This window comes from Nyctibius grandis, chromosome 2, assembly GCF_013368605.1.
Source record: "Nyctibius grandis isolate bNycGra1 chromosome 2, bNycGra1.pri, whole genome shotgun sequence".
NCBI lineage: Eukaryota > Metazoa > Chordata > Aves > Nyctibiiformes > Nyctibiidae > Nyctibius > Nyctibius grandis.
The window spans coordinates 20,229,886-20,253,876 of NC_090659.1; the positions used below are offsets into that span (position 1 = coordinate 20,229,886).

General features: G+C 42.1%; 1 protein-coding gene across 1 annotated transcript in view; it reads left to right on the plus strand.

Annotated features, from left to right (window-relative positions):
- Positions 1-22,091, plus strand: part of ITSN1 (intersectin 1) — a 150,784-nt gene extending 128,693 nt beyond the window's left edge. Inside the window, exons 29-40 of the mRNA XM_068425074.1 lie at positions 3,150-3,271; positions 4,188-4,294; positions 5,703-5,886; positions 6,365-6,463; positions 7,371-7,538; positions 9,196-9,408; positions 9,930-10,051; positions 11,895-11,977; positions 12,062-12,145; positions 12,579-12,752; positions 13,697-14,728; positions 18,259-22,091. Of these exons, the coding sequence (XP_068281175.1) occupies positions 3,150-3,271; positions 4,188-4,294; positions 5,703-5,886; positions 6,365-6,463; positions 7,371-7,538; positions 9,196-9,408; positions 9,930-10,051; positions 11,895-11,977; positions 12,062-12,145; positions 12,579-12,752; positions 13,697-13,845 (1,505 nt within the window). The 3' untranslated portion in view covers positions 13,846-14,728; positions 18,259-22,091. The remainder of the gene's footprint in view (positions 1-3,149; positions 3,272-4,187; positions 4,295-5,702; positions 5,887-6,364; positions 6,464-7,370; positions 7,539-9,195; positions 9,409-9,929; positions 10,052-11,894; positions 11,978-12,061; positions 12,146-12,578; positions 12,753-13,696; positions 14,729-18,258) is intronic.
- Positions 22,092-23,991: the final 1,900 nt, after the last annotated feature.

Consider the following 23,991-nt stretch of genomic DNA (forward strand, 5'->3'; position numbering starts at 1 on the left):
TTAGCTTATAAGACCCATATATTCAGCGCCACCTTTGCAAGGAAAAGGAACAACACATTTCCTTTTTACAATGATATTTTAAATCGGTTTTTTTACATTTCTAGAATCCCTTAGTCCTACAGGTCCTACGGTGATAGGAGGTCAATGTACAGATTTCTAGTTACAGTATTTGTATGTTGGTTCTGGAAGTCCAGAGTAACCAGTCTGGCGAGTGTGTGTGAATGCCTCTGCTTGGGGTCCTACCGGTTATGCAATTAAAAAAGGCAGTAATTTACGTATTCACTGTGCTGTGAACATGCAGAGTTAGCTATTGTAATTTCCCCGTTTTTTTCTGAGTTTACTAGATTGTAGCTAGGGATTCAAATTCCAGATGGGATCCAACACTACTCTCTCAGAGCAAGAGAGAAAATGTAAAATAATGGGGTACTCAATAACTGGAAGGAAATGCCAGTGCCTAATTTTAAGTACCTGAATGGCTATATTCACGAGGGACTATCTGTGTGCTTAAAGTTAGAAACATTAACCAGTTCTATACAGAGGTAAGGTCCTGCAATTTGTCCACAGCAGAGCTTTCCCATCTGTCAGTGGACATGCCTGATATCAAGGGCACTTCCTAGCCCCTAGCAGGAGGCTCTTTTAGTGAATTGAATTCATTAATGATATTATTACAGCTGCAAGTGGAATTTAGATGTTCATAAAAGTACTTTGCACAGTACTTTGGCATCCATGAAAAACTAGCTAGAGCCCTATGGCCTGACATTTCCACTTGGAAAGGAACCCAGTTCTTTGGTGTTTTTAACACAAAGACAAGAAAAGTCTTTGTACTTGTGTACCTCATGAAGAAAATCCATTATCAGAAAAGTATCTCCTGCATGTTCTGCTTAGATTGAAGCAGGCTATTTTCCCAAATATTTAGTGTTCAAAAGTAGCCTGTTCAATTTGTTGAAGTTCAGAGTAGCCCATTTACATCCTAGTTGGCTGGCTGTCAAGCTAGCCAGTAAAACTGTGATTCAGATCTTAAATGCTTCCTCTAAAAGGTTGGTGGTTGGAAACCACACTTCACACCAAGGCCATCAGCATCTTTGAACGGTAAACTTCCCAAGTTTCTAGAGAAAAAGAATTAAACACTTTGTTCACTTCTAATGAAGCTGACAGTGCATGGGGAGAACTAGTTCTGTTTATTAGACCTCTGATTTACATGATAACAAAGAAAATGCTCTGAAAGCAGCCACTTATTAAACAGAAATGAAACTTCTGGCTTTCGAAATGTGCCTAGTGCTTTGATTATTTTGGCATAAAATTGGTAATTCTCGAAACCTACTTTTTATTTCATGCGAAGTTTCAATTGCATCTTCTAAAGGACTGCAATGTACTGTATCTCAAATGAGCATTACCGGTATGCTTATGCTTCCAATCTGATCTGTTCTCAGCTGCTTAATCATAGAGGAAACTACCTTGACTGTCTGTATCTATTTTTCTTTTTCTTTTTTTTTTTTCTTTTTAAATTTTTAAGTCAAATCTATCATTACCTTTTCAGGAGCACATATTAGTTATTAGTTGAATCATCAGTTGAAGACAGTCCATGAAAAACTTAATGGTGATACAAGTGGACCTTGCTAGTGGCATAGTGCAGAATCAGCTCCTGAGTTGTTACATTCAGGAAGCTAAAAATGGGGTAAATACTACCTAAGTATTAACTTTATATGCAAAGAACTGAAGGAGTTGTCTGGGGTGTGATGTGATTAGGAGCAGTAGTGGTTCACTTTGTGAAAGCATATGCGAACGTCTGATCTAAAAAACATTCCTGTCAGATCTCAGTAGGTTGGGGTCATTGTTGATGCTGGTGAACAATGTAAAAAAAAGCCTTGACCATTTTAAACCCCATGAAGTGAAGATCCCCTTGAATATTTTTCAGTCAGAACTTTGCCATAAGGGAAGTTTGTTTGAGTGGGGCATACACTGAATTTGGCTGTACTTTGCTGAGGGGTGGGAGAAAGAATTAAAGTGAAGACTTCTGATTGTGTAGAAATAGTTGTAAATAGTGCATTTTTAAAGCAAAATGTTTTCAACATGTTTGAAATCACCTCTGCTTTTTGAAATGCATTTTATTTGATGCAGAAAAATAATAAAAATAGTTTTAAAAGTGAAATTGGAAGAAAACATCCTGCTTGCCAGTTTCAGAAGAATTTAATTAAGCTTAGATGAAAAATACTGGCTTACAGAAAAAAATGTAATTAAATGTTCTGTTCTAATTCAGAATAGAAAATAAAATTTGAGATTCTAGAATTCGTACAAAAATTCTAGCATGTACACAGGATAAACACAAGCGAGGTTGTTTGCAAAAATGAAAGGACAAAACTGATGGAAGATGAGTTTTTAGTTACAAACTTTTTTACATGCTTTTAAAGATAAAGGAGTACAATAATAAACACCTTTGGCTTGGCCTATAAATTAGTGAAATCTGTGGAGTGATCTCCACTGACCTTCATGTGTTCTGGCTCAAGCCCTTCAAAAATTTAGAAACAGTTTTTAATTGAAGTGTGAAGAAGTAAATGAGGTCTGAAGGACCTTCTTGATTAGGATGCTTACTTTGACTAGAAGGATAGAGGCTAACCTTGAATTTAGAATATAAATAAGCTGAAATTCCAAAGTGTCCATCAGAGCATTAAGGTCACTGTAGCACTCTTTCCTAATTCTGTTCCCTTCTGGGATAGCTCTACATTTTCTTTGTCAGTAATACCAGAGGAAGTCTTTGCCCCCTTTTTTATTAACAGCCATCCATTTGAGGATTTGTTTTACAGTGTGGCTCCAGATGAATGACACAACTAAAGGGGACAGTGAACTTCAGTGTGAGGCTGGAAATCACAATGGGCAGGTAGCGGTGAGGAGGACTTTCAAGCTTTGCCACCAAAGAAAGGTTATCACTTAGAAATGGACGTGATTTTTTTTAAAAAGAAAAAAGGTGTTAAATACAACGTTTTGAGTCATGAAGAGATGAAGCATTGTCAGCGTTGTGTCATTACATGTGAATAGTGATTAAGTGAACAGGCAGTAGTTACTGCTCATTAAGCATTATTTGAACTACTACAGATCTGAATCAATTCGCAAATGACCATAAGTAAAATCTAGGAACCTTTTGTGTTTTCCAGGGTGTGCAGACCTGCATCTTCTGGATATGTTGACGCCTACTGAAAGAAAAAGGCAGGGATACATCCACGAGCTCATTGTCACGGAAGAGAACTATGTAAATGATCTGCAGTTGGTCACAGAGGTAAGAAGGCACAGCAGCTTTAGGAGCAGGTTTTAATCACCCATCTGTTTAAAGTAAGTTGGATTAATAATTTCACTGTGCAAACTCATTTTATATCGCTGCCATGTTTGACTTACTAGGGATGATCTGTATTAAATTTTCATATATATCTCTCTGTATCTATATCTATAGATATATTTAGATATATATGCATGCATGTATGGGTGTGGGTGCAACTAATGCTAAGCCCGTGTGTTACCGTCACCAAAACACTGATATTTAAAGTACCATTCTAGTAAACCGGTTTTGCATGTTTATTTCTCATGTGTAAGTTCTTAAAGCTTGAAGCGCTTTATGTGCTGGTTTCCACAGTCACAATGGCACTCGGTTATCACTTACTGTGATTTTCTTTAAATGTTACAAAGTGCATCTCTTATGTGGGGAAAAAAAGGGAATTCGTACAGACAACTGATGTGGACAATTCTTTTGACAGAGAGGGAAAGCCCTTTTTTGAAAAAGAGGTCAAGGTTTGCAAACCTGAGACACTATGAGATAAATCAGAACTTCCCTAAAAGAGTCCAAAGTAAAATGTATTTTAAGTTGTATTATCAAAGTAATCCTAAGATATTTTGCAGGAGACCTCTGACTAAAATTCCCAAGTTTCAAAGAGATTATCCTGGTCATAATTAACACCACCAACACAAATTTAGAGTATTCTCTTTTAAAGCTATACGCCACTCTCAAACATATTATCAGGGAACACTGTGGATCTCTAGGGCACAGCGCATGTTTGAAGTCTTTTCCACTGAGTGTCAAGTGCTACTCTGATGTGAAGTTCTCTCACCTCCAGACTAAGGAAGTGAGCATCGTCAGTCTTAGTCACTTTGATTATACTTAACATGTACTTTCTAAATTGCTTCATTTTCTGAATCTATAGATCTTCCAGAAACCACTAATGGAATCTGAGCTGCTAACAGAAAAAGAAGTTGCTATGATTTTTGTTAATTGGAAGGAGCTGATTATGTGCAATATAAAACTACTGAAGTGAGTTGTTGATTTTTTTTTTTCCCCTCATACTTAGCAATAACAAAATCATGGGCCTCTCCCCCCGCTTCTCCTTTTAGCTGCATGAAAATATTTGCCACTTATGCAAGTAGTAACCAAAAGGGCCGTGCGTTTTTCCTTGTTGGAAAAAGCAAAATATTAACAATGTTTGCTATGAATTATTGTTGTTGTTGAGAAAAATCCAGCAGTTCTTTGCTGAGTAAGTATTTGCACTTCCTTTGCTCTTGGTGTACATGCGCTCCAGAAGGCAAGGCCTACCTCTCCTGAAGAGCAGTGCCTGCCAAGGCTCCCCACGGTCCTGTCGTAGACTTGTATTTCCTCTGTCTCTGTCACAGCCCACACCCAGTTCCAGTCCTGTTATCTGTGAGTGCAAAACAAGGCACAACAACCCCGGCCTCCCTTAGTGTGAGTTAGCTGATGTATTCCTTTAGTTATTGTAACCTGAACGAGCTGTTTTGTGAGAAGCAGCGTCAACAAAGCCTGGTTTCCTATGGATTTGTGTCCAGTGTACCCTGCACCCTTCCTTCCAAAGTCTCCAAGTGCTGCAACCCCAACTCTCTCCCATGAAACTCCACGCAGTGCAAGTACCCTTATTTCTCCCTTCATTCTCTGTGGCCTCTGATGGATCCAATCTTCCTGCTTGCATCCTTCTCACCCATCCCTACTGCTTCAGCAAGACACAGTAAATGCTGTGGATGGTTTGAAGGCATGTGCACTCAGGTGGCTTATCTGGTCATTGCCAGAGAAATTGAGTAAGGATTGAGTTAAACCTACATCTTCATAAGCAAGAGGATTAATAAAGTTCCTTTTTTTCCTACTGAGTTGCTCATTTTCATTGAAACTTATAGGGATTTTATAATCATTTAGGTTGTAAAAGACCCTTAAGATCATCAAGTCCATAACTTGGAGATACCTCCTTTTTTGTAAAATGTATTTGAAAATGGCCACATGTTGGAAAGTTATGACAGCGATAGGACAAACGCAGGCAGCTCAATGACAATAAACCTCCTTTCCTTAGTAAACCAGGCTAAAAACTAGGAGTAGCTTTAAGCTTAAAGTAGTGGTAAAGGTTTTTATCCCTCATTCTTTATAAACTAATAAATAAGAAAATTACATTCCTTTTTATATTGTGTCTGATCTGACATTGCATTAAGTTAATGTCAAATAACAGTTCAGTGACCACAAGAGGGAAGAATGTTGTGGGCTAAGGGTGCAATCTTGATTATTGTATTCTTACAATATGCACTAAATCTATTGGCTGACCTATTTATTATTCAGGGGTCCCTCTATTTCAATAATCAATAAGAATCAAACCATTTATTTTGGAAACGAGGAATCATTCTTTAGTGGTCTACTTACAAAATACTCATGACCTTTTCATGTTTAGGGCTTTGCGTGTGCGTAAGAAGATGTCTGGAGAGAAGATGCCAGTGAAAATGATTGGTGACATACTGACGGCTCAGCTGCCACACATGCAGCCTTACATTCGATTCTGTAGCTGCCAGCTCAATGGGGCAGCGCTCATCCAGCAGAAAACAGATGAAGTCCCCGAGTTCAAGGAGTTTGTTAAAGTAAGAAAAGAAGCAATCACCATGAATTCTGTACACTGTAAATTTAGCTCATCATTTCGCTAATTTGCAAAACATAGTCTCAAATAGCGCTCTCCGTTGGGCTAGAATGAAGAATCTTCAGCTTAAGCACTCATTGAAGGAGTACATGTTTTCATTGAAGGAATATGTTTTTTCAAACAACTATAGAGCCATAAAATACTTACTTTAATAATGGTTTTACTGTAAAATGCTGGGACAGTAAGGAACAGTGAGTACTGGGACAGTAAGAAGAGGCCCTTCTCTTGTACAGGCAAGGCAGGTGAAGAATATGTTGTAAAAAATACAAGGAATTCTACTGCACTGACATTGTGATCTAAGAACAGATGTAGCTGAGGCATGGTGTTCATTTGTTACCTTACCTTTTTCTTTCTTGGAGGAGCTCATTTTGCAGGGTTTTAAACAAACTGACTAACACCATTTTACCTCTCTAATGTTTCAGAGGTTAGCAATGGATCCTCGCTGTAAAGGAATGCCACTATCAAGTTTTCTACTAAAGCCTATGCAACGGGTAACAAGATACCCACTAATAATTAAAAATGTACGTTCTTTTGCAAAGATGATGGTTTTGATGCTGCTTTGCTTATAGCTTAATTACAGGGTAGTTACCCTATTTGTGTCAAGCTTTGTCACTGTTAGATATCTGGGGAACGTGGGGTATTATTTGATCACATTAGAGCAAAAGTGGTAACTCATTTGGCTTCAGCGAAATAATTTGATATTTCCATTAGAAACAGAGGTGAAACTTGCACACAAAGAACCAGCACGCAGTAAATATTGAATGAAAACTTTAAAATTCAGGTAACAGGGGTTATCTGGGTCAATGGGTCAATCTTATGCTTATCTTTGCCTTTTTCCATGGTGTCATTCCCTCCCCATAGTCTGGTAAATGACATTGCAATGGTTGGTCTTGATGATCCCCGAGGTCTCTTCCAACCTGATTGATTGATTCTGTGATTCAGCGTGCAAGCCCGAAAGCCAGACTGTTGCAAGTTACCTTACCGCGCAGCTTACGTTGCTGGATAACTTACAACCCTTTCCTAACTTTCATGTGTTGCCTAACGCTTACCATCCTGAATAATGCTGTTGAACTTGGCCCAAGACTTTCACAGGAAAGAATTTTAAATTGGATGTTGGCATTTAAGAGATTCCTTAATTGGTCATGGATATATTTCTGTACATGGCTGGAATTTGCATGCTTACATCAGAGGAGTGAGCAATGTACAGATGCAAAGGCTCTGCATGCAGGCATTCGTTTCAGCTGTTCACAAACAGACTGTGAGTTTGTCTCCTATTTTTCACATTTGTCAAGGAGAAAAAGAAATTTGGAACATACTGGCTGGCTCTGATGAAAATAAAGAAATAAAACAGAAGGGTAGGGCTGACAATATAAATAACATTTTAACTGCAGATAACAGAAAAGGCTAATGTATTTTATTTATCTGTAGATAATAGAAAACACGCCTGAAAACCACCCAGACCACAGTCACCTGAAGCATGCTCTTGAGAAAGCAGAGGAATTATGTTCTCAAGTAAATGAAGGAGTGCGGGAGAAGGAAAATTCAGATAGGCTGGAGTGGATCCAGGCTCATGTTCAGTGTGAAGGCCTGTCGGAGGTAAACAAAGTGCTGTCTAGAATAATGCAAATGTGGGCGCACTTCTCCACCAGTCGGGAAGAAACCATGGCTCACTTATGGCACTGCATCAGGGGACCAACAGTGTAATTAATCAAGTCATATAATCTTCAATCCTTTGTTTTCATCTTTCTTTGGCTCCCTTTCACTCCTGCATGTAATCTTTTTTGCTGCTCATGTTATTGCCTTCTATATGATAAATGCTGCTTTTGTTGCCTGCCTCTGGACTAGTGCCAGGTTCAGTGCTGCAATTTTCAACCACAACTTTCTGGTTTCATAGCTCTTTACAATACGGTGGTTATCGTACTGCTGTATCTCATCCTGAAGCTATACCTGACCATCCTGGAGTGCTTTAAAACTCATCAAAGAAAATATTTTTTGTGATAAAACTGTGTATATTTTGAGTTTTGAAAACTCAAGAATACTCATGAAGTCTCTCTCCAGACTTTACAGAGAGAATCGCTGCCTCCCATTACATATTACTTTTTAAGGTAACATGCTAAGTTTCTCTACTGAAACTATAATGAAAATATTGTGTTGGTATGTCCTGCAAAAGGATGGAGGATATTTTGATGGCTTCCCTATTATTGGTAGATATTGGAAGATAATAGAGGCAGGCAGATCACAACTTTATTTTCAAAGTATGCTTTGAGTTTTCAGTTCTAGAAGATAGATAAAAAAATAATAAGCGCTGGTTGATAATAAACTGGAAAACATTACATTTCATCTTCTGAAATCTAACTGTTTCAGGGGAAAGACAGGTATGACAATTTCAGAAGGGTTGAAGTCATGTTCAGGTGTCTTATAACTACTGCCTGAGGAAGGTGGCTGCTTTCATCTTCTGTACATGATGTCTAGCCCTAGAACACCAAAAATATTGCCTGAAAGACCAACTGTCTGCTTGCTGACACAGTAATGCCAATGGCAGCCTTGAATCTGTGGCAAGGAGTGGTCTGACCTTCCCACTGAGATGTTTCTAATTTGTAAAAGGAGCCACTCCAGATCTAGCTGCCCAGCCAGCTAGGATGGCAGGAGCTGTACCGTCACTTAGTGAAAATAAACCTGAAAATGACACTTGAGGGAAGGGCAAGCCTCTATTCATCTGGTAACAACCTCCAGATGAGTCTTAAATTCTGCCAGTTCCAGCCAATGGTCAGCAGCTGTCCTCTAACTCCAGGTGTTGTGGGTACTCAAAGGCAGGCTATCTGGAATTCCTTTGGTATTTTTTAGTGAGTAAAATTAAAACACAATTCAGAAATCCAGTCCTTGTTAAGAAAGCTCAGCGTTTGGAGAGGCCGTTTGCATAACTACTGCTAATCCAGGACAAGTCATCATCAGCTCAGTTCCGCTCACAGAGATGCATGTGCGTGGCAGAGAAACTCGAAAGGAAGCACGAATGCTTTTGGCTTTTCTCTGAGTGTCCAGGCCATGCCCCGTGCAACTGATGGGCTGCCTTAAAGTTAATTTTCATGTAGCGTTTCTATGACTTGCACTGCTTATCATGCACAAGGCAGAGCCATTGCTCGTCATCCCTGTGACACCAATGTCAGGACTCAAAACTATATTTGATCTCTTTCAGGGGAACCTCGATTGTTTTACTTTATACAGTGCGTTGTTGTTCTTCTTCTACTTTTCGCAGCAACTCGTATTTAATTCTGTTACAAACTGCTTGGGACCACGCAAGTTTCTGCACAGCGGGAAACTCTATAAAGCCAAGAGTAACAAGGAACTGTATGGCTTTCTGTTCAACGATTTCCTCCTCCTGACTCAGATCATAAAACCTCTTGGCTCTTCTGGCACAGACAAGGTCTTCAGCCCCAAGTCTAATCTGCAATACAAAATGTACAAAACTGTAAGTACCACTCTTATATGGTGGCTAAGATGGTGATGTGCTAACAGTGAGTATAGCAGGCAGCAGCTCCCATACTAGATGTGCAGGCAATAGCCTTTGTATAGAAAAGGTTTGAAAGCTTTGCCATATGCTGGGAGTTCCAGGGACTGATGGTGAGAAAGCTGGTTGTTTCCTTTAGTGAGATATAAAAAGATGCTTTTGAAGTTTTGCTAAAGCAACCTCTTCAACAGAGGTCACGTGTATCAGGAAGTGATGGAGAGAGTTGGGTTTGCTGCTTTTTGTGGGAAAGGAGAGGTTGCTGTCCTTCATGAGGCTACTTTCTTACTTAAGGAGAAGTGTTCCCAGACTCTGGAGGCACCTGTATCTTTGATAATAAGAAAATTCCAGATATTACATATCTGAAGAAAGATAGGAGGCAGGCCAAAGGGGAAAGAAACTGCAGGCACAAGATAAATCTGTTGTGAATTGCTCTGTGTTGAATGCATCTGTTCAGATATTGTGCTTTGCCTAATGTTTTACAGCCCATTTTTCTAAATGAGGTACTAGTAAAATTACCCACAGACCCTTCTGGAGATGAGCCCATCTTCCATATCTCCCACATTGATAGAGTCTACACACTCCGGGCTGAAAGCATTAATGAAAGGTAAGTTACCTGCATAGGCCATGTTAGTACTGAATTTGAAAAGTCTGGTGCAAATGTATGTGATGTACACGTGCGTAGCAGTCTCCAAGCAGTATATCTTACAAGACTGGAGAATTTCTTCTTCTTGAGAATATGGTGATACTCAATATATGAAAAGGAAGGGGAAAACCTCAGCTGGTGATTTTTGTCTCTGGCAAGCTTAGCTGTTGTTGAAAAGTGAAAGCTGAAAGTCCAGAAAAAAACCCCGTAGTATAGACACAGCCTTATGCCAGCTTGCAAATGTACAGCCCCTAAAAATTCTGATGCATAAAAAAGTATAAAAAGTCTTTGCTCCCTGCCTGCCTGACAGTGTTACTCGTTATATTTATACACATAGTTTTTCTTGCAAAAGATTTTACTTTTATAGGTCCCGCTTGTCGTTTGGGAAGCTGTCTGTCCCTCTATGCCACAGAATGAACGAGTGTTGTGGTTAGACCCTTGGTGATGAAAATTGACCCAGCCTTTTCAACTTAGGATCTGTTGTGCAAATCAGCCTATAGCAATAATCATCTGTTCTGCATCAGAGCACTCACAGGGGTAGTCAGAAACATCTAAACTCTGCACCACATTCATCCTACCTAGCTGGAGGAGCTTCAGCGAGATGCTTAGGCATGCTACGCTGAACCATCAAAGGAAGCAGCCAGATCTTCACATGCTGAACGCCCTCTGGAGGTGTCTGTCTCTGTCCATTCACTACAGAGAAAACCCACAGGAACTGCTATCCGAATTTGGGCGCTCTAGTCAAATGCCTTTAATTATATGGGGTACAGCCTTTGACTTTCTTTTATGCCAGAATTGCTTACTAAAGAAATGCAGCATTTGAGGTGAGAGACCTCCAGGTTTTCATCATTCATTTGCTTTTCATTAAGAGCAACAGAAATAAAACATAAGCATCAATGAGTGATTAATTTGCCCATTTAATCTTAAAAGACCTTTATGATCAAAGGCTTGGTATACTTCTGGAGCTGCCTTTTACCACTTAGGACTGATCTGAAAGCCAGATTTGTCCTTAAGTGTTTTGTTTTCTTGAACAGCTCTCTGTGCAGAATACAGGTGAGTGTTCAGACCCAAACCAGGCCAGTGTAAGTCGCTGCAGTGCCCTGTAGAGCAGCAGCTCTTCATTTTGGGATCAGAAATGGATCCACAACTTCTAGATTCTCTCATTTTGCCTTGACTCAGGTCTCAGGCTCCCTCGTATGTCACAGCAATTATTTTAAACCCTTGAGGTCCCTTGGTACCCCTTCTTCCATGTTTTTTCTCTGTCAGTCTTTCCACTCAGTCTCTTAAGTATGAAATGGTTTCCCAGAAGGGCCCATAGAGATCCATGGTCATTCGTCACCTGTGTACTCCCTGAGTTGTGCTTCATGTGTCTGGAGGCTCAGAAGGATTTTGGTATGAAACCTCAGGGATCAAGAAAAGTGGCCACCTCTGCAACATAGCCATCTTGTATCTACTGCCTGCAAGATGTTAGTTTATTACAATAAAGCAAAAGGCTTGGTCAAAGCAAACCTGTTATCTGTACCTTTTGGTTTCTCACCAAGTCCCTCCTGCTCGTGATTCTTTTGAGCTTTCTTTGCATGGTGGGATCTGCTAGCTTGGGACAGTTGAATTATTCTACAGATGCTATGACTTCCAGTAAGATCTCTTCCAGGCAGATAGCTTCAGTGTAGCAGAGCCTGTGGTGGGACAGAGCCTTAGACTGCAAGCGACTGGGAAGGAGGGACAGCTTTACTTTTGTCTGCTGTGCTCCAGAGAGGAAAAATGGAAATGGTGTTTCGCAACTGTTTTTCCTTTCATTCTGAAGGACTGCCTGGGTTCAGAAGATCAAAGCTGCTTCAGAACTTTACATAGAGACTGAAAAGAAGAAGAGGGAAAAGGCCTACCTAGGTACAGCACGGGATGCAGGGGGCTCATCCATGGGCAGAAAACTATGCTAATGACTTTTCTCTCTCCTCTGTTGTTTCACCACAGTTCGCTCGCAAAGAGCAACAGGCATTGGGAGGTTGATGGTGAATATTGTTGAAGGCATTGAACTAAAACCTTGCAGGTCCCATGGTAAGTGCCTTGGGTTTTTCATAATATGCTCTATGAAAAAGACATTCCTATTTGTCAGACTAACTTTGAAGGAGGTTCTGTCCAAAACATGGTTTTGTTTAATGAAGCCATTTTAATGAACTTAAAATATACGGAAGTGATTTTGTACAGTTCAGTAGCAGTCATGCAGTTGTCCCGCACATAAGCATTTGCTTCAGACAAACTTAGTTTCCACCACATAAGCCATATCATAAGAGATCATAAGCCACAAAGTCCTGAAATAAAGAGTGGAAGGTGCTCAGTGCCTTGCAGAATTGTGTCCCTGTTCATTATAGTAGCAGCAAGGCCACAGTCTTTCCCCGTCCGCTGGCTATAGGAGTAAAAGGACATTTAGGAGGAAGATCACACACCTAAAACCGTGATTACTTTTTCCTGTTTGTTTCCATCTTCCCAGGAAAGAGTAACCCGTACTGTGAGGTGACAATGGGCTCTCAGTGCCACATTACCAAGACGATACAGGACACCCTCAACCCGAAGTGGAACTCCAACTGCCAGTTTTTTATCAAAGACCTCGAGCAGGACGTGCTCTGCATTACAGTGTTCGAGAGGGACCAGTTCTCCCCAGATGGTACGTAGGGGGCTGCTGCCCTTCCAAGGGTATTTTCAAACCTCCTGTTTTGAAGAGGTGCATGCCTGCTGAGGTAGATCATAGAATCAGATAATGGTTTGGGTTGGAAGGGACCTTTAAAGATCATATAGTTCCAACCCCAACATTGAACCCCTTTGCATATTGGGAGTCTACTCACCCTTGCTCCCCAGCAGAGTCACTCTAGTATCAGTGCAAAAAGAATCAAGCTGTCTCTGGGTTTTTTGGGTTTCCTTTCTTGTGCAACTTGACAACAGCTAAAGCGTGGTTTGCAATTCTGCTAAGTCTTTAAGAAACTCTGGGTGCTGTTTGCAAATGGATAGATTAACGCAGGAGGAAGAGAAATGTCTTCATGTTGCCATAATATGCAATAACAGTGGCAAAAATGAACCCAAGATTCATAACCCATTCTTATTTAATAACCTGGGATAGACATAAGGAGCACTGAAGAGTGTATTTTGCAGTCATAATCCTCAGGAAGTATTTGGATAGGACTGTCATTCATCTGGCCAGCACCAGCTGGCCCATTGACCTCATCGCTAGTGTGATGCACTCCTTGGCTGTATCATCTCCAGAGGGCTTCACACTCAGTTTGAACTGTGCAGCGGCCTTTGGCCTTTCTTCTAACATATCATAAAATAATTAAGCTACTGAAGGCAGCTGTGAATTACAGAGTGGATTTTTCTGCTTATGGGACCATTTAATTTTAATGCTGCTGCTGTCTAATATGGCCCAGCTAAAATCCTCTTCTATGCAGATTGGCAGCCTTTGGCCTTCTTCAACTGCCAAAATGTAGTTGGATTGAAGACTTGTTTTCTCCTTTTGTTGTATGTAGCTGGAAGCTTAGTTCCTTCTGCAAATTAGCATTTTATTGCAACGTAAACCAGTTGTGTCATTTCTCAGCATGCTGTCCTTTTGCATTTCAGACTTCTTGGGCAGAACAGAGATCCGTGTGGCAGACATTAAGAAGGATCAGGGTTCAAAGGGACCAGTTACAAAGTGTCTCCTTCTGCATGAAGTCCCAACAGGAGAGATAGTCGTCCGACTAGACCTGCAATTGTTCGATGAGCCTTAGAAGGAAAGGGACCAATGTGGTATTTCAGTCTGAGTTCACTGCAATAGGTGTCTGCAGAAGCAAAATCCCTGTTGGTATGAAACTACTGCTTGCCCTTCACACGTAAGAGGGTTGTCAAAGCAAACAGGAGCATCTTTGTGCCTTGATAATTCTCACTGAAAAATGAATCCCAATTTAGTGAGGAGATCTCCCTCGATTTCTCCATGTGGAACTTGAGGTTAGTTTCCTGGGTTTATGAAATAACCTCGTTGTTCATTGTGCTCCAGTCTGAAAGACTGGCAAACCACATAGGTTGCTGTGCGTGCTCCAGTTACCCTACTCTCTAAATTACATGAAGAAGGCAATGTTCGTATGTTTTGGAGGCTTTCTGCAGGGTTTTCCCCCTTAAGGAATTCTGTGCCTATTGCTCAGCAAGTGTAAATGTAATGATGTGAATGGAAGGAGCAGTTATGCAGTAAGAAGATCTTTGAAGATCTTCATGGTGGTACTGAAAAGACTTAGAAAACAAATAGTCTATATCTATAAACAGAGAAGATTCTATTAACATCCCACTTCATGATTCATGTTGCCCCTGAAAATAAATTATGTACAGGCCTTCTGCGCAGAGGTGAATTGCACTCTAGAAGAATCTACCCACTCGGTACCTTTGGAAGTTGCTGTTTGAACAAAGGACTGCAAATGTTTGAACAGTAAGCGAACGATTAAACATAGAGCCTGCTGAATGTTGTGTTATACTGCTTTGATACTACTTAACTACTGCTGCTTGACTGTGTGACCGCAGATGGATGATCTGTCACCTGCAGCGGGGACGAAAAAAAGTCACGGCTCTAGCTCAGGAAGCTGATTTCTACCCCGCAGAGTCTAGTTTGCAAAGCAATCAGTGGTGAGCAGTTATTAAGTTGTACCGTGCCTAACTGTGTTTGACATTGTGTGACTGAATTCAGGGCAGCAGCGTGCTGTAGCTCACGAAGGTGTTTGGGGCAAGCCAGGGCAATCGCAGGTTTGGTGGCAGCGATACTGGATGCGACCAGAAAGAGAGTGCTTGTTGATGGTGCGGAGTGGGTAACCCCAAAGTAAAAGCCTTGTCATCTGGGGGAATGCCAGGGCTTATATATCCATTTAACTCTACGAATATACACGTGTAGGCTCACATCCAGCAAACTTTCCCTGTTTGGCAAAGCACCCAGCTTTAAGCGTGCACTTACGTCTTGTTTCCCTTCAGCACATGCGTAAGTGTTTTGCTGAGTCTGGACCTGAGAGACAATAGACCCCTAAGAGTAAAATTCCTCTTTGTTGTGCTTGGATTCATTTTGTTCACGACCTATCATGCATACACTGGTATTTTTGTAAGGACTTTATTTCCAAATGGGAGGTGTCAGCCTGTTTCATTAGCATGTGAACGTTCTTGTGGAGCCTGTTGTTAGGTTTTGGTGTTCCTTGCATGTCCTTTCAGTACTGGTTTCCACCTTTCCTGTATAGGCGGTGTTCTCTAGCACTACAAGTCTTATTGATTTCCATTAGGAAATTAGGATATATTCATAACAGATAGGTAGATACAGTATGGTAATAAGTGTAAGCTGTGCTGGGAAGTGTCTGTGTATTATAATTTCCTACAAAGACCACTGTAATGTTTCAAGCGATGGGAAAAAACAAATGTATGTTGGAGGGACAACAAAGTTTACATTTCATACTTTTCAGAATCGCTTTATTATTTATTTATTGAAGATAGTGTAGAATTTTGTATCAGAAATGACAGACATACTTATGTATTTTTTGAAACAAAACAGAGATACACACTTTAGTTAGAATCTTTCAACTGACCACGTTTTAGAGGGAGTGTAACTTCCTAGGCATGCATTTGTTTACCACTAACTGGCTGAAAACACAATTAAGAGAACTTTAAGTTTCTATTTTTCAACGTTGTTAAGAAAATTGTTTCAATTAAAATATGTAAATAGTACTAAACCCATGCTTTCCTAATTCCATATCAATACATTTTATTAAATATAATGTATATGAAAATACACATTGTTGTGGTAGGATAAAAAAAGTGATAAAATCTATTAATGGAGTAACATTAAATGTCATTGTCTAACCTTTTATCGCTGTCCTAATTTTACTCAGTAGCTGTAAATATGGTGAACATTCATTTCAGTGTTTAAAAAGCATCATCACTTTTTTATGGTATCTTTTCACCAGCATGAATTACAGTAACAACTACATAGACAAACAGGACAAAACCGACCATGGGTGTAGTGCAGAAATCCTGGCCAGGTTTTCGAAGGGAGCCTCAAGGAGCTGCACCTTCCCCTGAGATTCAACTGGTGTTGGAAGCGGGGGACCCTTAGCTGCAGGGGCTCCTCTCACATTGCGACCCTTGTCACAGGCGTGTACGATTGTACCATTTCGGGGAATTGTAACAGAACTGAGCACCTTCCCAACCACCATCACTTGTGATTTCCCACTTACCCTCGATGCACAGCAATGTTTAACTCCCGTTAATGTCAACAGGAGTTACGCAAACACGATGATGATGAAAGGCTGGGGTTTGGCTCACGGGTATCTAATGAATCCCTCATAATCGGTCTAATCCTACAGAGGAAGCTTGTCCTAATCCCTGTGCATCGAGGACAGAATGTACGTATACCCTTAGAGCCAGACGACTGTGCATCGGGATGTTGCTATTTTCTCGCTTGCTCGTCCTCAGTGCTCTGTAGCATATTGGCACTGTTGGCTTCCTAGACAGAGCTGCTTTTTAGTCAAAGTTTCTTAGAAATCCACTGACTCCTGCCTGGTTTTCCATGTTCAGGAATGCCACAGTCTTGCACATCATTTTGCATCAACTCCGTGGCTGCGTGGGCTACAGGTTTCTGCTTTTCTACCCACCGTATCTGCATAGTCCTCTTGCTCATCCAGGACTTCATGCTATAAAAGCTCAGGCCCTTTACTGGAAAAAGAGACTCATGAGCTATATCCCTACCAGTGCTTTCATAGAGAAAACTGCAAGCTCTCATAGGTTTGTTTAAATACCACCCGTGTTCTGAAGAGTTTGGGGAAGGGAGCGGCACACAGCAATACCTAGGAAGTTCGGTGTGTCGCTCCCTTCCTTCGTGTATTTAGAAAGTCAGCTGGCATTACCACAATGTATGAAGGTCGAGCCATCCTCTTACGAGTGCCACGTGCCATCTGTCAGGCCAAACTCTGCTAGTCTGTGCTACTGGTATTCAGTACCTATATTTATGTAGACCGTATTTTTCAGGTGCTGGTTATTATCTCTGAATATCTTTGTAAAATAGCACACCTCAGCTCACAGGTCCCTTTCCAGCCCCATCCAGATGTCTGTAAACTTTTCCTAATATTATGCAAAACAACCACAACAACAAAATTGAAGCCCAGGTAATACTTGATCACATTTTGGATTGAAAGAGCAGATTTGTTCAGATAAGCATCCCCACTACAACACTGAGGTTATAAACCTGTATATTATGGAGCTCTGGGACTGGCCGTCTGCATTTGCTTTGGTAAAATTCGTCCTTGCAGAGAGGCTGCATACAAGGTCTCTTGTTACTTGTCCTTAAAATGCGGCATTGAACTGGTTGGTACATGCCTCTGGGACTGGCCCTCAAGATGGGGTCTCATTTCTACCTTTTAGCACCTCTACTATATTAGAGAAGACCATTTGCTTAGAAGTAATTCATCAGCATCAAACTCCTCGGATGGCAATCAAGTCTTTCTAAAAATAATACCATGAGTTTTTAATGCATTCACTGCCTTCATTGAAATAGTGGTCTTGCTTTGGATGAGCTGGGAGTAAAAAACCCAAAGAGAAGAAAGAGCAAAATCTGCAGCTGTGAGAAAACGTGCAATGGAAAGAGTTGCACTGGTGGTTTGGTTTCCAAGCTGTAATCTTCCCACATTCTTTTTAACAAGGAGAGTGGTCTTTCTTCCTAGTGCTTTCTTGGCTTTAAGTCTTGTAGTAGAACTGAGTTAATGGGTCAGAAACTGGAAGGGAACATCAGCACTTTTATTAACAACATGACTTTTGAAAGATGGTGGTATCTGGGGACGGGCAGAACATCAGCGTTGTTGTGGCTGCAGACAGGACAGGATACCTCAGAGAAAGGAAAGGAATCTTTTTTTTATTTTCTTTTTTTTGGGGTAGGGGGTTAGGTTAAAATCAGATCCACAGTCTCACAGCAGAACTTCAATTATGCAGGACCCCAAGCATCCATAATAGTAATAATAATAATAACAAACAACAGTGATTAATAACAAACCGTGTATTTGTCCTCAGCCTGGGAGAACCACGCTGGATTTTGTGCAGCTCTGTATTTATGCAGGAGTTTGCGTGCACTTTTTTATAGAATTGGAGCTTTTCAGTGTTTTTAACAGCCCTTGTACTCACCTTTCCAGGAATTCTCTGCTGAGATATACCTCCGAGATGCTTAGGCACTGTGCTGTTTCAAGATGCTTTCACAAGGACTTCATGGGCTTATAAACGTTGCTGTCAGGCTCTTTGCTTTGCTGTTGCCACCCAGGCAGTTCCCATGACCATCCAGGAGATTCAGGGGTACAGGCCCTTTCCATACAGGGAACCAGCTGCGCCAGCATCAATGTGCCAGTTTGTTTCTCAAAGGACTGTTTCCTCATATGCAGCTGTATGAGGTGGTTGCCACTGATGCCGTTATACAGCAGCAGAGTGGATGTCTGTCCTTTCACCCGCTTTTAGGACCTCTCCATCATGGCTCTGATTGCAGTAAGAATCAACCTGGTCTTGTTGATCTGCTTCAAGAGCGTTTTCTCCCTGTGGACATGAATCAGCCCTTCAGAGATGCCTCTCAGGGAAACCACCTGAGCACATTTTCCCCTGTGCTTGGTCAGATGCAGCTGGAAGTCATTATGTCCAGAGCAGGTTCAGCTCTCCCCCTTCAGAGGTCCACCCTGCCACCTGAGCACGCATGCGTGCAGTCCTTCGCCGCAGTGCCAGGCTATGAGCTCCTGCTGCCCATGCTGCAAGCCCGCAGCCTCCAGTTCATCGCTGGAAGGGTTGAGGATCATGTTGAGGATCCCTTCCTGGCCATGATTTTTCCCACCTGCTGAGCCCCTTGGCTCCCTCCAAGCCAAACACTGGCTGCATTGCACGAACAAATGCAGCAGGTGACTGGAAAACACACCTCATCTCACTGCCTTGCTCTGTTGTGGTCCTACTAGGTTTTTCTTCTGTATACATCTTGTCAGTAAACTGGTGCTTCTGTCCTGTAATTAATTAAGTCCTTTGGAAAGCTTGGCTCTTTCCTTCCCTTTAATCCCAACCCCTGAAGCTCAGCTCTGTGAAACAGTGCTGTTTTAGGAACTCCTTTCTAGGCTTCTCCCTCACAGCTCATCTGGCAGCTGTCATCTCTGCTGTAGCCCTCCAGCCCCTGGCCCAGCGAAGCACTTTAGCAGATGCTTAATTCGTGCCCCAATTCAGTGCAAAGGTGTACATAAAGCCAGCTGGGTGCCTACGTGCTTTGCTGAGGACACATGGAGGAATTAAAAAAGCTTCGATAATTTAGAGCCTACGTTATGAAGTTGGCTCAAACTCTGTAAGGTCTGGAAGACTGCAATAGAGCATCAAACAAAAAGTTAAGATTGAGATAAAATACAGAAGTAGTTTACAGTCTTTGCAACTGAATCTGTTTTCTTCCTTATCTTCCCAAAAATGGTTTCAGCCACTAAACTCACCAGAATTGTATTTATCGGGCAAACCATAATTCATATACTTACAGATTGCAACACATTTGAAAGCACTGTAAAATAAAAAAACCACTAGGCTGACCTTGGCCTTGGAAATACCAACTACCTTGCCAAGTATAGTGCTGGTAGCAAGCCAGTCTGTGAAGCCCTGAGATGCTGCACGCAGCTGGTGAGTTGACTTGGGCACCTTGAAAGATGGAGCATGTCACTGAGCTGACACTAAGCCAAATGACTGATAAATTACAGAACTTTTTTCTAGATGCACTTAATTATTATATATTTTCTCAGCATGAGATTTTATGAGGGAACTTTTAAAATGTTCATTTTACAATTTTTTTACCCTTTAAAAAGAGATAAATCACTTTTTGTTACATGCGAGCAGGGCTGGGGAGAAAACATTGTGGATAATGCAGTTTTTGTAATATTAGTAAATACATTTTCAAAACTGAGATGTGACAGGTCCAGACTTTTACTGCAACAGTGGTCTCTACTTTCTTACTGCTCCGTTTGCTACTGTGATATTCCAGTTTATTCAAATCCAGCACTCAAAACCCTTGAAACACAGAAAAGCTGTGAATCGGGTTAAATCACCTTAACTTTGAGGGGTTTGCTCTGTACGTACATTCCACATGTATCCTGGCATTTGTTTAGCCCCAACACTCTTGTCCTACATGCATATTGATGTATCTATAGTTAAATACATGCTTATATATGTGTGATTATTTGTATATATAATATAAAAACAAACACAGCTGTGTTGTCATTGTCAAATGCTGAGTAAATCGAACAGAAAAAACGTTTATAGGCACCCAGTTTTCTTTGTTCATTTAAATATTTTAAAATAAGGACTGTCCTTGGGAAACTATTTTTCTGTACATAGGAGGATATATTTAGGACCTAATTTAAAAGAATAAAGAGCTGTAGTAAGAAGGTTAAACTAGCCTAGTCGCTTGATACAGTTGTCAAAGGCTTGGCTGGGACTGTAGGTGAATTTCTTGTGCTGCTTTTAAAACTGGATTTTGGAATCTTAACGTGTCGTGCATGTGAAGGGAGTTGGTGCTTCATCTGAGACCCCCTGTCAGACCCCCAGGCAGCAGCTCCTGCCTGCCACAGTGAGCACAAGTGAAGGGGGGGGGGGCTGGCATGCGGTGGAGTAGGGGGAAAAGGGAAGAAATAGGGGCAGCGCTAAAAAGAGCTTGGTGAGCAGCAGGATCTCTGCCCCCTCCCCCAAAAAAGTGAGTGGGTGTCCATCAGGTGATGGCTTGGAAGGGAGATCCCTCCCAGCTGTGGTGGCTGCTCCATGGCATAACCCATTCTTGCCCAGAGAAAGGGGGAAGGTCAGGTGCAGGATTGCATCACCCTCCTGGCACTGGTCCAGGTCCTTGGCCAACTCCCTGCCTCCACTCTCGCTCCCTCTTACCCCATCTCACCACGTCTTTCAGGCTCTCACAGGTTTGCACCACTGCACTCACCCCAAGATGGTTGCTTTTGGGGTGACCAGGCAGCACCACCTGAAAGGTCACACCAGTGTGGAGGGACCTGCAACTGACCCTCCTGCACTGCACACATCCCACCTAGGCAAGACCCATAGCAAGCTGCTGCCGCAGGTATGTGCCCCCCCCGGGGTGAGACAACCCCTACCCCATGGCAAGACAACCCCAGTCCTCTGGGGAAAAGGCAAAGCTGCTCCGCATGGGGCAGGTTTTCCCAGAAGGCTTTGGCTTTGTTAACAGCTTGTGCAGAATTACCCTCATCCAGTCCTCAAGCTGCTGTCAAGGAATTGAGATGCCTTTACACACTGTTGTAATAGGTACTTTCTACTTCATGTTGGTAAATTGTTGAAACAAAGATATCCATAGGGTTTTTTTTTCAATGTTAATATTTAGAATTGGGCAATCCTCCTCCCCTCTGCGGGTGGTGTTACTTTTTAGTGCACTTTTTGCTGCCACACAAATGGTATCAATTAGTTTCCTTTTTTTTTTTTCCTTAAAAAAAAGCAAGTATTGTACTGTCTGTAGTATTCACAGGATCCTAAAATTGATGAAGGCATGATAAAATAACTGTTATGTGTATGTGTTAAGATCTGGCCAAATAGGAGGAAAAAGTTACTTTTCTTTTTTTCAGAGAAAATTGAATTAATTTGTATTGTTCATTTACATCACATCTAACTATTTTACAGTAAAAAGTTCATACTGTGAAGTTGGTTTCTTTCGTGTTTTTTTTTAAGCATTTCTAATAGGTGTAATGAATAATTAGCAATCAGGCACCACTGTTTCTCCTAAGACAATTTAAACTGTACTTGGGTTGCTCTGAATGTGTTGTTTTCTCAGCCACACTTGGTTAAATAATTCTATTTACAGACAAGGTCCAATTAAGCAAAAGTCCTTAAAATGCATTCACCCGTTGTTTGAGGAACTGTGCCGCTTCCCAGACTGTGGTCACTGAGGTGGAAACCGCTGATAAGAGTTTAGGCTGTGTGATTTGTGTGACACAGATGAGACTGTAGTTGTGCAAGTGAAATTATGCAAGAATAAATGCAGTTTTTTTTTAAAAAAAAGTTTAACTGTGTGCTGTTACATTCTTGAGAAGTGCTGAAGAAGAGTGATGTGGTGTCAGACTGACTTACTAAATAAATCTTCGGATTAGTATTGTTGACAACAAGACTACAGAGGTATAAGCAAAGCGATAGCCCCAGCAGCAGTGAAATAACTTACCAGCATTTAACGCCTGGCCCGTGCCACTTTTCATCTGTGCAACACATTGTTTGCATTTTTTCAGATTCAAAAATTGAGAGTTAACTGAATCTGTGGTAAAACAGCAGAAATAAGTTATCAAAAATAACAATTAAAAACCCACCCACCCCAAAACACCTCACCAAAGACCATTGCCGAATAGGCTGGGTGCTGTTACTTTGTGCACATCTCTACGTCACACCGGCCCTGCTCTGTGGCCACGCGTGCCAGTGGCAACGTTCAGGCAGCTTGTCAGCGACTGCCCGTGGCTTTGCTGCCCAAGGATATAGGAAGTCCCATGCTGGTCTCTCCCTTACTTTTTGTTAATAATTACTGAATTTCACCAGCTGCCCTGAGGGCAATACCCCGGGCGTCCTATTAAGCCGGAGGTCCCTTTGCCGAGCTCAGCACCCGCTAAAGCCTGCACCTCTAGGATCTATTTTTTCGCAGCTGTTTTGGGGCTGGGTTGGCACACCCAGACAGCGCTGTAGGCCGAGCGACGTGCTGCCATGGTGGTAGGTGTGATGGGATGCGTCGGGAAACTCATCAGCTGTTTGGGGCTGCTTTGTCCAGGCCATGTTAATCCAGCTGAGCAGGAGCCGGCACCCCGCAGCACAGTGCTGAGCTCTCAAAAGCCACATCGCCTCAGGCACAGCTCGATGCACCTCACTGCTGCTACAGAGCAGCACCAGGAGTGGAAAGCAGGGGTGCAGGAGGCCCCTTTGGATCACCCACTGCCCCACGCCCTGCTCAGCCTGCCCCTCTCCCAGGGCCACAGGCCTCCAGCAGCCCCTCTGCCCTGCCTCTGAGCCTCCAGGGGAGCCCCTAGTGCCACCCACCCTCACCACTGACCCCACAAGCTTCAGCGTTGCCTCCCCTTCCCCAGCACAAGCCCATTCTACCACCCCCACTGCCTTCAGAACAAGCACTTTATTCTGCCTCAGGGCGTTTCCATTCCCAGCCCTTCCCTGCCAGGCCCCTGCCCCCAGGAGGGCTGCCCAGAAGCCCCGCACAGCCTTTACTTACCCTGCACACCCTCTGGGCAGCACCTACAGCTGGCAGCCCTGGCAGGAAACTGTACTTTCAGTGTGGAAGTACCAGAGAAAGCACAGGGCTAAACAGCCTCTCCCCTGCAGGGGCTACTTCTGTTTATTAAAAATGTTCTAAAAAACAATACATGTGGCTGGTTAGCAGGTTTCAGTAATAACCCTACTGAAATAAGCTAGCGCTGCCTGTTCAACACTCCACCCCTGCAAGAACGGTATCCATCCAAAATTAAGCCAAACGTCAGTTCTTGACCAAGGACCAACAGCGAGAAACAAGGCACTGCACACTCCTTCACAAGCCTGTCGAAGATTATCTAAACAGAAAGCAGAGGCACAGCACTTCAAGACAGAAACCAGACACTCACAAATTTGTGTCCAAACATTAACCAGGAACCACATACTGCCAGTCATGACAACACAGCCGCAGTGCTTGCTAGTCCCAAACCCCTGTCCTGTTCCAAACATTTTTGTACACAGTTTTAAGCTACAAACACCTTAGCCTCTCACTAGTAAGCTTTTAGAGGATAATTTTAGTTTAAGGCATATACAAAACTCTCTCCGATACAGACATGGAAGTAAACTGGGCCTGACAGCGTTTGCTGCTGAGAACGCGCTGATGACACGACCGTTTT